The sequence below is a fragment of the Athene cunicularia genome, assembly GCF_003259725.1.
Source record: "Athene cunicularia isolate RWA chromosome 1 unlocalized genomic scaffold, athCun1 chr1_part2, whole genome shotgun sequence".
In the NCBI taxonomy this organism is placed as follows: Eukaryota; Metazoa; Chordata; class Aves; order Strigiformes; family Strigidae; genus Athene; species Athene cunicularia.
This window is the reverse complement of record NW_020799092.1, coordinates 19256819-19270907: the sequence shown is the minus strand read 5'-3', so window position 1 is coordinate 19270907 and position 14089 is coordinate 19256819. Positions and strand designations below refer to the sequence as shown.

The 14089-nt window shown below is 40.8% G+C and overlaps 1 protein-coding gene across 4 annotated transcripts in view; it reads left to right on the top strand.

The window, feature by feature from the left end:
• The first annotated feature begins 207 nt into the window (after positions 1-207).
• Positions 208-14089, top strand: part of NFYB (nuclear transcription factor Y subunit beta) — an 18628-nt gene continuing 4746 nt past the window's right edge. Inside the window, exons 1-5 of one of the 4 annotated variants that reach the window (XM_026867603.1) lie at positions 208-611; positions 8752-8845; positions 9385-9515; positions 11399-11596; positions 13622-13703. In XM_026867603.1, coding sequence (XP_026723404.1) covers positions 8752-8845; positions 9385-9515; positions 11399-11596; positions 13622-13703 — 505 coding nt within the window. In that variant the 5' untranslated portion in view covers positions 208-611. Of the gene's footprint in view, positions 612-1913; positions 2992-8751; positions 8846-9384; positions 9516-11398; positions 11597-13621; positions 13704-14089 lie in introns of those variants that run through there. The other 3 variants (XM_026867580.1, XM_026867595.1, XM_026867587.1) reach the window with 3 other exon arrangements.

Here is a 14089-nt window from a genome sequence, read left to right as displayed (position 1 = left end):
GCGGGAGAGAGGGGCCGCGGCCCCACCACGCCCACGGTCCCTCGCCGAGCCGGGTAGCGGGGCGAGAGCGGCCCGGCCCCCGCCGCTGCCGCCGCCGCTGTTGTTGAGACCGAAATTTCCGTGAAGGTCTGGCGGTGTTTTGCGGGGCTGAGGGAGTGTAGGGCGAGGCCCCGGGATGTGAGGGTGCCCGGGTGAGCGTGCGGGCAGGGCGCTTGGGGCAGCAGATAACGGGCAGTGGTCGGCAGGGGGGCTCCGGCCGAGCTCCCGGCCAGCCGGCAGGTACCGGTGTGCGGCCTCTTCCCCCCGCAGGCACGGGAGGCTGCAGCCTTCAGCACGGAAACCACAGCCGAGGTGATGCACAATAAAGTTGCTAGATGACCAGGGAGGCGTTGTCTTGTTCCATTTGAAAATAAGGGATCGCGATAGACAGGTGTCCATCGAATAGGTGCGAGGAAGACTTCGAGGCTATTTGTGTGAGTAGGAAGGTTTCCCCCTCGTGCCCCTGCGCTGGCTGCTGTTGCATCATAGAAGGGCACGAAATCAGGAAGTGAGATCGATCGGCTGGCACAGCCGAGCAGCATCGACGACTTGTCCCGTAACACACATTGCAGGTAGGAGACAGACGGGACTCTTGCTGTTCTCAATGTCTGCACAACTGTTGTGCGTTCAGCAAGTGGTGTTTGGGCATACCTGTGTGTGCCAACCCCTGCTCCGTCCAGAAATGACGTAGTCGGTGATCCTGAAGAGTATTGTCTAGTTTACTCACAGGCAATCATATGGGAAAATTAAAAAAAAAAATAATCGTGTTCTAGTAATGTTTCTGCAGCTATTAAGATACACTGGTTAAAGAAACCTTTCTAGGTCCTGCAGCAATACTGCAGCAATAGAAAATCAGTCAACGTCTAGTCTAGCTTTACCAGTTTCTTCGAGGCTTAACCAAAAAGACTTTGTTCTGCAAAGAACTGACATGTAAAAGCTACCTAGTGTGCTTGGATTGCTTTTGGGAGGGCAAAATAATCGATAACAATGACCCGAAGCTTTGTAGGGAGTGAGGGACATAGAAATCTAGATTTCAGCCCTTGAATGTTCTCTTTTATGTGTAGTAACCTTTGCCTATCTTGCTGATAGATGGAAGTTAGTGTCAGTTTTAAAAAAATGGCAGCTTTCTCAAAAGAAGCTCAAGCAAAATAGCAAAAAGCAAAATGGAAGGAGCTGCTTTGGGCATTATGCACAGTTTGGCGTTAATTGGCTTGCAGGAATGGAGGAATGGTGTTTATGCATAATCATTAGCATAGTGTTCGGAAACAATAAGATTAGTGATGACTCTTTTTTTTCTGCTTGTGTGGCCTATGGCATGACAGTTACAATGTTAAGGGAGGATCCATTTGTAATTCTCTGGGAGACCCAAGATGGTTTAATGTGAACCATTATTTATGAGGTCTGCATGAGTTGCTTGTGCTCTGTGTTGAGCGGGTGATTGTATATGGTCTTGGCTGCTAGCAGGTACAGCTGTGGAATTAAATTTGAAAGAAGTCAAGAATTCTGGATATTACTCTTTATACTTTAATATTTGACAATTACACCAGTTCAAAGTTTAATAGATATCATATTAGTTGTGGTAATAATTACTTGAAGGGAGGCAGCATACAGAAATTGAGTGAAAAAGATTGTTCAAGATACTGTAAATACATGAAATGTTAAATACTGTGAAACTTTCAGGTATCTTGTCAACATTTTAAAAAGTCTTTCAAGGCTCTTCCTTTAGTACTTTCAAATGCAAATCTCTAATGTCACTTCACCTTTAAAATTTTGCTTAGAAACTTTTCAGTGTTTCGAGAAACAGTGTGTTGGGAACTTGATGGTTTAGTGGCAAGATGCTTGTAAAAAGTGCCAAAATATGACTTTATATATACACATACTAAACAATGTGTAAATAACATCAGTAGAATAAAAGAAAGTGTCAGCAAATTTGATAATTTTGACTGAAAATACTGGCCTGGTCTGAGCTAGCTTTGTAAAACGATACGTGCTGTATTGCTTGGGAGGAATGAGCTTATTGGCATACTTGATGTACTACTGCAATGAAGGAAACATAACCAACTTACAAATGTTATCAGACTCACAAAAGAAAAAGGCAGGATTTATGGATTGCAACTTTAATAAACAGTTAGGCTTAGTTTTTCACAAGAAATGCATCAAAAACTTAATATGGAAAGGTATATGCAGCTTTCAGCCAGCGTTGCAGGAGGCAGGAGGTGCTGGTGCAGTCTGTTCAGCACTGCTGCCCTCTTCCAGCTTCTGCAAAAGCAACAAAACTGCCTCCGTTCCTCCATTGCATCTCATTTTTTCCCCTCCAGCTTCTCTCTTTTACTGCCAAAAAAAGAGAAGGCATGGAAACTCCGTTTCTCTTGCTTGCTCCATCTCACCGATCCACTCCTACTTGATGTAAAAATACATGCATTGTTAGTCCACCCATATATATTGCAGCTAACCATGGATGTGAACGGCTAGCCAGCCTAATAAGAAGCCACCACACACTCTAGCCCAGCTGGATCCGTGCAGAGGGTACTTGGGACCAGTGACATCAGGGCTCGTAAGATGAGCCATAGAGTTGATAATACTGGTATGTGGAGGGGGCCAGTGGAAAGGTGAAAAGGCCCTGTTTGGATTTCATAAGGGAAAGGTTTCCTCCCTGTGGTCCAGGGAAGGGAGTCTGGTACAGCCTAGATGCTAACAAGCCTTAGTGACGCTGTCAGGTCCTCTCAGCATCACTCTGCTTCTCCTAATGGTATTCTGCTGTGGGGAAAAACACTGAATGTGAGAGATTGGAGGAGCCCAGGATGGAGAGAGACAGTGCAGCATCTGTTTGTGTTCTGGGCACAGGCTAAGGGGTTTTAACTTTATGTTTCTGTGGATCTGCTGGAATGATGTTCCGTGAATGCATTTACCTGTCAGTGTTTCTTGCTGCAGGAGACACTGCTTTGCTGCCAGGTGAGAGTTCAGTGGGAAATTGAGTTCTCCGGAAGTCATTGCAAAATGAAATGAAATGAAAATTGTATTTTCAGTTAAAAACTCTTTTTGTATTCTGTTTAGGAGCAGCAAGTGAGGGTGCAGAAAGCTCAGATAGAACTTCGTTGTCTCTGCTGTTATGTACTGTTCTACGGCTTTACATCTCTTGTCCTAAGGTGTGGGTGGCAAAATTAATGTACAGTGGCTGATGTGGTTACTACATACAGCTTTAGTTATCATTTCTGTCCTGCTTCTGTGGCAGGGACAACTGTGTGGAAAGTGTACCAAGTGCTTCAGCCTATCATTTTCTCCTGTCACTCTTATAGGGTAGCAGTTTTGGGGGACGGGATGGGTAAATACTACGTGAAGGACTTAAGTCACAAGAGGCCTTTGGTTTCTGCCTCAAGAGACCAGTTTTGCAAACCATTGCCAGGTAACTTCCCCATTCTGAAGACAAAGTCTTGGTTATTTGATTCTATCTTTGTCTTTTATATTGATCTTAAGTTTTGGACCCTTCCTTTCCTCAGTGCTAGCAGGTCTGGGTTTGCATTCTTCTTTAGTTATTTAGCTGAACCACTGATAATGCTCTCTTAAGAGAGCTTTTAAGATTAAACAGGATTCAAGTTTTACTTTGAGATACTTAGGTTTTAGGTTTTATTAATTCAGTATAGATGTATTCTTGGAATAGTCTGAATTGTGGGCAGCTGACAGGAGCATATTTTCTTAAGCATCCCCCATAAAATTTTCTACCAGATGTCAGTGTAAACCTGTATGTTCATTCACTTGCATCTTATCACTGAATTTTCTTTGATGCCCTTGATCCAAAATGTTTCTCTTTTAACATATTTCTCAGGTTAATTTCCCTGGATCCATTAATTTGTATATTCCTAGTAATGTTTGTCATGAGAGATTTAAAACCCCCTCCCAAAACTAAAACCCAAACAAACAGAAAACCACCACCAGAAAACTTAGTTCTGCTGCTCAGATGATTTTTGATGTGTATGAATGAATGATGTGTCCTGTAGTTACTTGGTCTCTCTCCATCTCTGTTGATAAAAATCAGATGGTGGCACGGTCACTTTAGAGACTGATGTGTTGTCACTTCTGATATGCTCAGCTCTTGGTCTTGATTCAGTCAATATGTGTGTGCGTGGAGGAGCTTCAGTGTTTTCCTAGCACTAAAGGCTAAGGATAACATACAACGTGCAGTAAAAAAGGAGGCTTCTTGGAGGTGTGTGTGGTACATGTTACTAGACCAACACGTTGGAAGCCCTTCTCCCTCGTGGGATTCTGTAGCTGCACAGGTGTAGGAGATACTTGTATTAAAAGACATTGCAGTGTCTCCCTGCTGAAATTGCCATACAGATGCAAATTGGTACTTTAAAGAAAGTTGTGACGGCTCCAGGGGCTAAATCAAAATCTGAGAGGAGAGTGCCTGTACATCTGAAACTTTCTGGATTAGATATCCCAGGATTCTGCCTGTTCGTGAAATTTAGCATCTACTTCCATCCAAAGAAGTAGCTCTTCCTACTAAACATGTCAGCATAAGGAACTATTGTCCTTTCAGTTTCCAGTGACTGCAGTAACTGTAGGCAGGGTGTTGTTTCTATGTTTCGTTGGACTGCTGCCTTTTTAGAGTAACATCAGGGACGCTGAAAGTTTGTTTTGTGCTTTTGGCTGTTTGTTTGGGGGTTTTTTGTTTGAAGGGAGGATTAATTAGCAACATTGTGTCAAGAGCAATGTTTTCTCATTTTCTGAGCATTGTATTGTGTTGTATGTGGTACAGACCTTGTGCTGAACTGAAAATCAGGTACGTGGTGATTGGCTTGAGTTTTGAACATCTGAAATTAAAACCATAATTCCTGAACATGTAACTGTGTGTGTTATGAAATGACTAGGATAGCAGGGGCTACATTTTCCAGCAGGGTCATGTTTGTGTCATCCTTCAGGCTCAAAGAAATACTAGTAGGGTGACTAGATGATAAATTAATTACAGTTGTTATATTCCGATGCCTAGATCTAGATTTAAAATAAATGACAAATTTGACTGAGATGCTTCCATCAAATTTATTTGAAGTAGTGTGTAGAGATGCTGCTTCTTTTCTCACTGTGAGGACAGCCAAGCTCTAGAAGAGGCTTGCATGGGGACTGGGCTGGGTCTGTCCATGGAGGTCTTCAAGATGTGGCTGGATAAAGCCCTGAGCTTGGAGCTAACCCTGCTTTGAACAGGGATTGGACTAGAGACCTCCCAAGGCCCCTTCCAACCTGAATTATCCTGTGATCCTGGATTAGAATTTGATTATGCTAAGTGTTATGCAGACGGGCGTTAACACTGTGCATAATCCCCTGTCTCAAGGTTGTCCTGGCAGCTGAACTTTCTTAAAGTAATACCCACAGAAGTAATTTCAGTTGATGTTAAGCAGTCAATGCCTGTTTTCTTTATCTAAGACAGATCTGCCTTTTTCTTTTGCAAGACTTTTCCTGTCAGTTTTGCTAATCACTATTTTGGATTCATAACATTGAAAAGATTTCACTCAAATTCTCACTAATAGTGAAATAATATATAATGTAAGTACATATGGAAGTGTGCACACAGAAAGAATAAAAGCAAGGATAGTACCTTGAGGGTGCATTAGTCTAATACGGCCAAAACTGGCTAAAGATGCAGCAGAGGTTTAAAACAGATTCAAGCAGGAATCATCTTTTCAAGGTGAGCTGGGCTAATGAAAGTAAGATGGTTTCTTAAATAATATTGCTGAGTCCTGGCAATAAAGATTCAGATGAGGTAGCCTGCAGAATGGGTGAGCAGAAACCAGTGAATTACCACATCACTGCAGAAATTTGAAGAATATTGCAGTCCTGGAAGAAGGAAACATTTTAGGATATATGTTTTATAGAAAACTGAAAAAGGAGAGGAGAAGAAACATCAAGACATTTAAAATAGTACTGCAGCTGAGTAAACGCTTCAAGTCTGTGGAGACCCTAATTCTGAGTTAAACTCTAATAGGTATCAGAGTACCAAAACTGAGAACCAGAGTGCCAGAAAATCCTAACTTAATTTTGGAGGTAACTTTTGGGATTTACAAAACTGCAGAGTGTTAATTGCACAAGGAAAAACGACACAACTCTTAATGATGAGTGATGTTAATTTTGGTGATCTTGACATGCAGGATTATGATATCCTTGCGTTGTCATTACAGCGAGCTGAGTAAGCAGACTGCAGACCCTTTAGAAAATTGAAAAGCAGAGTTAAATCTCCCAACAAAGAGTCTGCAAAGTGCAGACAAAGCAAATTTACGTGAAAGTTGGCACATGGAAGGCTAATGCCTAAAATGCTACCATTCCTTTGGCAGAGCTGCTGTGTAAGAAGTGAAACTGTTTTACCAAAGCCCATCAAAAGGGACCAGAAGTGCTCTGAAAAAATCAGTCTGTGCTTGTAATATTCTGTACGATGAAGAAGAGGTGGAAGAGGTTTTTTTCCTTTTAAGCAGCTCCTAAGTCTACATCCAGCTGTTACAGTATTGCCTTGAATGTGAGCAGCTCTCAGGTTACTTGTGCATCTGTCGTCAAGTGTAACACCGGATGTCGCCTAAAGGTTTGAAAGCAAAACCCAGCCCTGTGGCCACAGGCAAAGTGCAGATTAGAGAGGTTAAATTGCTCATGTTTCTAGGTAGGTATAAAAATAGCACAAGATTGCTTCTCCCTCCCTCCCTCTCTCTCTTCAGGCTAATGGTTCTAGAAAGAACTGAGCTGCATGGTCTCACTGGCGATGACCACGCGACCCCTTGGGGCAGAGGTTGTTTTTCCAAAGACACTGGGGTACCTGCACAGCTGGTGTAGGTCAGCGGGTGGATCGAGCTGGGTTCTGCCTCCCAGGGGGCTGAGTGTGTAGCTTGTCAGTAAGGCTGGCTGCTTGTCAGAAAGAGCGGGGGTAGGGAAAGGGAAGGATGGGACGTGCTGGTCCAGAGCAGGAACTGCATGAAGTGTAGAATGGGAAAGGAAGAGCTGATTTTCTAGCAAATGAGTAGATAGGCCAATGCTAACAGAGTTGTTTGGTGTTAAACATAGCCAAGAAAATTCGGGGCAAAGGTGAATCTGGTGCCATGTATCTAAATGCGTTCAAAAATAAATACCTTTGGATTTGTGTGCCACTGTTGAAAGAGTTTCCCATGTGCTGGGAACCTTTTCTACCTCCTTAATTTTTGCATTGTTTCCTCTCTCCAGAAGAAGCTTTATTAAAGCACATAACTGCAAAAATACCACCTTACATGGGAAAAAATCATGGGAGCTAAATGTTCTGCAAAGGGTTTTTTTTAATATGCTAACTTTCAAGACACCTACAACTGGGAAACAATTCAAAATTGTCCACAAGTTTTAAAAAGTGGAGACTTGAATTCAGACTTACGTTTGGCACTGCTAAAACACCGCTTTTGAACATGGAACTGTTGTCTTCTGTGTTTGTTTTTTTTTTTTTTTTAATAGGCTTAAGCTTTCTACTGATCACCTGCTGATAGTGTTTAAGGACATTCATTATTCCTATAAAAAGGCAAATACAATATTGTAACAGGTTACAGGGGCTGAACCATTTGCTGTTGCAAGAATGCACATATATCTACATGTTGGCGAAACGTGGATGGAAAAGGCAGTGATGCGTTGGGTTGCTGTTTTGGCAAGTCCTCACTAAAGGGGTGTGAACTTCCAGGGGATGCAGGGGGCATCTTCACCTCTTTCACTTCTGCAGAACGAGGGGCACACAATACATGCGATGTCTCCAGCGGTGAGACAGCAGGCTGCTGAGGAGGCTCTGGGACACAGCCTCTGCTCTGAACAGCACTATGAGACCTCTTCACTTGTTCACAAAATAGATTTCCTAGCAAACATTGGGAGTTGCCAGCAATTGGCTGCTGCTGACCTCAGTAGTTTTGCCATGTCTGGAAGGGGGAAGGCAGGCTTCTCCCATATTCCTCCAGCTGAAATGTGGTTATTGCCTCCTGGGACAATAAATCCCTAGCTGGGGAGGGAAGTGCTGGCTCTTCTGGCTTCCCTCTTTCTCCTGGAATTCAAACTACCTATTAAGCTGTGACCTCGTCTCTGAAGCCTCAAGGGGAAGGCTTCTTGTTGGCCACCATGTCAGAACATTGTGAGAGGAGCAGTAAAGGATGCCCAGAGGTGTGAGGCAGGGCAGGATCAGGGAAAGCAAAGGAAAAACAGGACTCAGAAGGCATCTAGGAATGACTGGTGCCTTGGGGAGGATGAGGATGCAGAGCTGGTCCTTCAGATCTGTCTAGGAGATGTTTGTCAGTGAGCTTGACAAAAGCTGTTTGAGTGGAGGGTAATGGTGACTTGCACTCTAATAATTGTAGGTAAAGCATTCAGTGAGTGGTGGGCTGGCTTAGGTTTTGAGGGTGATTCAGAGAAACAGATGCCTTGACCTGTTCTGGTCAGACTCTCATGGGAACAAACACAAGGTTGCTGTATATGTGCTGCATAAACCAAATGTTTCTGTGCATAGCCTGTGCCTCTGGCTGAATTTCTGGGGAAGCTTCACAAAATGGTTTCACTACTTCCACTGTCAATAAAGCTCAGTAATGAGAGGGGATACTGTTCTCAAATAACAGAGTATTTATGCTTTGTATAAGTTGGTCTCATAGTTCTAAGTTGATTAAAGTGCTGTTTTTCAGCAACAGCTGCACTTAACAGTGTAACAAACATACCTGAGAGGTTTCCACCTTCTGGTTGTAGATGGATGGTGATAGCTCCACAACGGATGCTTCTCAGTTAGGAATTGCTGGAGATTACATTGGCGGCAGTCACTATGTGATACAGCCTCACGATGGTAAGAAATGTTCCAGTAAACACTACTATTTCTCTGTGTGTGTGTGTGTGTGTGTGTGTGTGTATATATATATATATATATATATATATACACTTTATTCCTTCCAGTTCTTGTATAGTGCTCTGCTATCTTCTCTCAAGCTAAGAATTTGCAATTGTTTGTATTTATAATGCCTCACTGTATAAAGCATTTTTTCTGCAGTCTGAAGGTGGGGGTTGGATTTTTCAGTGTTGACACAGAGTCCTTTGGGGCAATGACAAAAAAAGTGATGTTCTAGGAACTGTTTGTGTGTTGATGTCACAATAAGCATGCTTGGTGTTCGTCAGCCACACACATTTCTGCACGTAATGTGATAAAGATGATACTGAACAGCCATAAAGGTACCCTGGTGTTGCATCTATTTTTAAAATTATTTCTACAATGTTAATACACTCTGCTTTCAAAGGTCTTCATCCTCCAGTATAAGATTTAAAAATGACTTAATTATTGCCTGCTGTCTATCAAATACAATTTCTGTTAACTTTTCTTTATTTCATTAGACACAGAGGACAGCATGAATGATCATGAAGATACAAATGGCTCAAAAGAGAGTTTCAGAGAACAAGATATATATCTTCCAATTGCAAATGTGGCAAGGATAATGAAAAATGCCATACCCCAAACAGGAAAGGTAATACCCTTGTCTGCTAAAGCAAGTGTGTTAATGAGTTTGATTCCTTCCTCTGAATGAACTTGGTCTGGTAGAACAATATATTTTCCCAAATGATCCTGTTTTTTGGAGGAGAGCCTTAGAAAAGAAAAAAAATCTGAGCAGGAGGTGCTTGGGACCAAGTCCATTTTTCTTACGTTTCTGAAGGCTTTTAGTAACTGCCATAGTTATGAAGTATCCAGAGTAGGATAGAGTAGCATATAGTAGTATAGTTATAGAGTATCCAGAACAGTGCTTTTCATAGGGCTTTCAGGAGCTTTCTTTTTCCAAGATGTGTTTTCTGAAATCATCATAAGGGGTCAGACTTGGTGACAATCCTGTATCCATGAGAATATTTTCTATGCAATTATCCTTATGAAATTTAATCTGCTTTTATTGAGGTGCATAAAATTTGGAATAAGTGAACCATTTTGGATGAAACAAAAATCCAGTCATCCTGAAGGAAAGAGAATGGTTGGTCTTCGATCGCCTGAAACTTTACATATCCAAATGCCAAAATGACCTACGAAGTCTGCCTTATACCATGTAGGAGATAAGGCCAAATGTTGAAAGACATTGTATTTCTTACTTAGAACAGATTTTTTTTTTTTTTTTAAATCATTCTGCTGAGTTGGTGATTGTATGTGTTTGACCATTCTACCTGTTTATCTTAAACCTTTGCAGGGCTCCTATTACTTGCCGTTTCTCTCTTGTATTCCAATACGCCTCCTGCCCCAGTAACATTTCCTCTAGCTAAAGCTGATTTGTTTTTTGTTGGTTGTTTTTTTTTTTCTTTTTTTTTTTGAGATTACTCTTAAATAGAAGCAAGACATAATTTACTTGCATCTGCTTGTACTTTCATGGTGTTCAGGGCTTTCTGGAGATCTGGGTGTTACAGTTATATCTTTGCTGTGAAAATCTCTTCACTAGTCCATATTGTCATAAATTTTTAGTGATCAAGATGAGATTTTTCTCAAGAATTTAGCATATGGGATGTCGAGCTATCTTGAAAAATCAGGGAGGTTCTTGTGAAAAACTGCAAGGGAAGCTGCTGGCTGATGAGTTCTTCTGAAAATCTCACCCTATGTGTCTGAAAATATCAGAGGAACTAGTGAAGATTCTACATACGGTTTCTGCTTAATATTTTAAAAATACGAACAGGTTATTCTCGTGAAGAATAAGAATCTTAATTGTTGTAATCTTTCAGTTCGCTCCTGTCAGCTTCCCAAATAATCATGGGTAATGCTTGCTGTTACTTTAAATCAGGTAGATGACTTTTGTCCAGCTGAAAACCATAATCAGATTTACTTACTTCATTCTTGCCAGGGGCTTATGTTTCTTCATCTGAATTCTCATTTGGAAAATTTATACCAGAATATTAAAGCATTAGAGAGGCTTGCTGCTAGGCATGTATTCTAGTCCCTAAATCTGGTCAGGATTGCCAGATTTGTGGGAACATACTGCAGTGGGATTGGAACTGCTGGGTCAATTAAAAGGAAGATGGAAGTGGGCTATGATATTATAATGAGCATGTTTAAAGAGAAGGTGTAGATAAGCAAAGGAAGCAATACTGGAGATGCATCTGTATGTAAAAGCTTGTACAGACCATAGTTACGACTTCAGGAGAGACTGGCAGTTGCCTGTGCTGCTTGAAATGGTAAAACAGATCAAAATCGTGTTGCAGCTGTGCTTATGCAGAGCAGTGATGACATCCAGTGGTTCCCTCACATACAGGTGTTGCCTAAATGGGTATTATCATCAAATTTGGGGATGTTTTCTTTATTATCTAGCATAATCTTTGTGGGGGGTTTTTTAAGTCTTCTTGCATCTCGATGAATAATTTTATGATACTTTCTCCTTACTAGATTGCTAAGGATGCAAAGGAATGCGTGCAAGAGTGCGTAAGTGAATTCATCAGCTTTATAACATCAGAAGCAAGTGAGAGGTGTCACCAAGAGAAAAGAAAGACGATCAATGGAGAGGATATTCTCTTTGCCATGTCTACCTTGGGGTTTGATAGCTATGTTGAACCTTTGAAGTTATACCTCCAAAAATTCAGAGAGGTTGGTATATACTTCAGTATTTCCTTATTTATTTAGGCTGGTTGTGTTTATCCTTAGCTCCCTGTCATTGTAATAGTATAATGGATAACTTGCATAGTACCTCACAGTCAGGAACTAATGTAATGTTTAAAAGCTTTCCAGAGGATATAAAGAGAAAAAGGACTAAGTAAGCATTTTGATTAGACTTGCTGATTCAGAGTAGTTAAAGCTTTCAACTGAATAAATTCTCTAATATATTGCTGGTAGTAAATCACTCTGTTCTTTAAAGGTGCCTATTAAGAATACTTAATTCAATCTTTGAGTTCAATCAATAAAACTGTACTAGACTGCATCCTCCGAGGAACTAGCCTAATGCCTATTGTTTGTCTGGGCTTCAGATCTGCAAAAGAAAAAGTTGGTTTTCTCATGTCGGAATAATGATTCACATGGAAGCCTATCTGCTTCAATGATTTTTTTAATCTGTGGTTTTTAGCCTGTCCCTCAGTTTGCTTTTGATACATAGTATGTGCTAGGTATATGATCCAAGCAGTTTAATTTATCCCTTCTCTAGCAGAAAGTGACTTTTTTTTTCTTTCAGCAGTTTAAATATTTTGAAAAAGAAGTTGCTTCTGCTTGGGCTTTTTGTTCTGGTCTGCCCCCTGCCTCCTGAGAAGAGAAAATTATGCTTGCTTGCTTGATTTACTTTGGTGTTCTTTTACCTCAGAATACTAGGTTTGACCAAACAAATCAAAGGTATTTTATCCAGTGACCTCTCTTCCTCATAGTCCTCGATGTGGAAGTTGTTAAGGATTAAAATAATCCTGGGGGAAAAAAAAGTCAAATTAACTTTTAGTTTTTTAAATGTGAATCCCTCTGTTGGTATAGCTGCTTGGTTTTACTGACATGAGTGAAGCAGGTATGTCTAAATTGGCAGTGGTGTAGGTATAGATGCCGTTAAGACTTTGTTCTAAATCTTATGTTCTTTAATCAGACTTGCTAGTGGTATTGAATTTACTGATAGCACTTGAAGCTTCCCCTTCACAGAAGGTTATTTGCTGTGATAACTGAGTAACAGGAGGTGTAATCTAAAAGTTGAAGTACTGCTGTGTGCACTCTTCTTCCAGTCCTGTGTAGTAGTTGCACATGCTGTCATGTGCCTTAGTAAAAAAACGCAAGTAGTGCCTAACTAATTTCAGTACTTCTGGAGAAGTCTGAAGTGGGTCTATGCTGTTTTCATTCTGAAATGACCGTTTTTGCAGGTATGTTCTGTGGTAGCAGAATAGTGGAACTGGGTTTTATTTGGATGGATGGATGGATTGGATGGTTTTGCTTACCAGTTTTAAACCTCTATTCCAGCTAGTTCTGTCTTCAGGGTGCCATATGTAGTGTAATATTTCTGGTTTGTCGCTTAGTATTTAGTCTACACCAAACAGTTGCAGAGAATACTTTTTATACCTATATTATTTTCTTAGATTCTTATGTAATAGCATAGAACATCAAACTTCATACTTGCAAAACTGCATGCAGATGACTGGGAGCCTTGGCTTTCTGTGCTGATATCCTTTCTGGCTGTAGTTCTTGATGTGGGAAAAGAAATCCAGTATCTTGGTTTTAAATGTCAACTCTTAAGTTGTATGATGATGGCACTTGCGTGTGGTTGGTAAGCAAATGTTGCACATTCTCGGTAGTTCTGAGATTCTGTGATTTCTTGTAAATGCTCTTAACTGCTCCTTCTGGGTTACTGCAGATCTTCAACTTTCTGTAGAAGGTGAAAGCCTTTCTTGGAACTACACAATCGTAGTTTGTGGAGTTTTTGTTTCTGAGGAGTATGGCTAAGATGTAAAACACCCTTCATATATTCTTGTACTACACATGTTCTTAAATGCCATAGAGTTTACAGATCTTGGATTTCAAACTCCAGCTTGTGCACAGTGACTCTTCAGAAAGTTCCAAACCTTGGCATGTTGAAACAATATCTCAAGCCAACTGTAGTCTAACACAAATTCTTTCTCTTTTTCCTTTTGTTTTTTTTTTCCTTCTCTCCAGGCAATGAAAGGAGAAAAGGGCATTGGGGGAACAGTTACAACTGGAGATGGTCTAAGTGAGGAACTCACAGAGGAAGCATTTAGTAAGTAATATTTTTTAATTTATGACATTATTACTATGGCTTTTCTATAAACAACACTTCCTTTAGACATCAGAATTCTTAATTAAGGAATACATCCTGGACTGGCCACACGTTACACCTGTGATCCACTGAGATTTTCATTTGAGATGTCTGGAGAATAACCTGTTCTCAGATAAATTCTCCTGACTGGGAGGAGTTTATAGTCAGAATGAAGTAATATATTGATAAGAGCTGACACTCTAGTAATAGCTAATGTCAGCTGTGGAAGATTTTTTTTAAATGCATACACTAGTGCCAGTAGTTTTCTCTACATTAAACACAGATTGTAATGAAAGGTGCAAACTTTTTTTTTTCTTTCTTTTTTTCTCTCTGCTCCTAGTCATTTG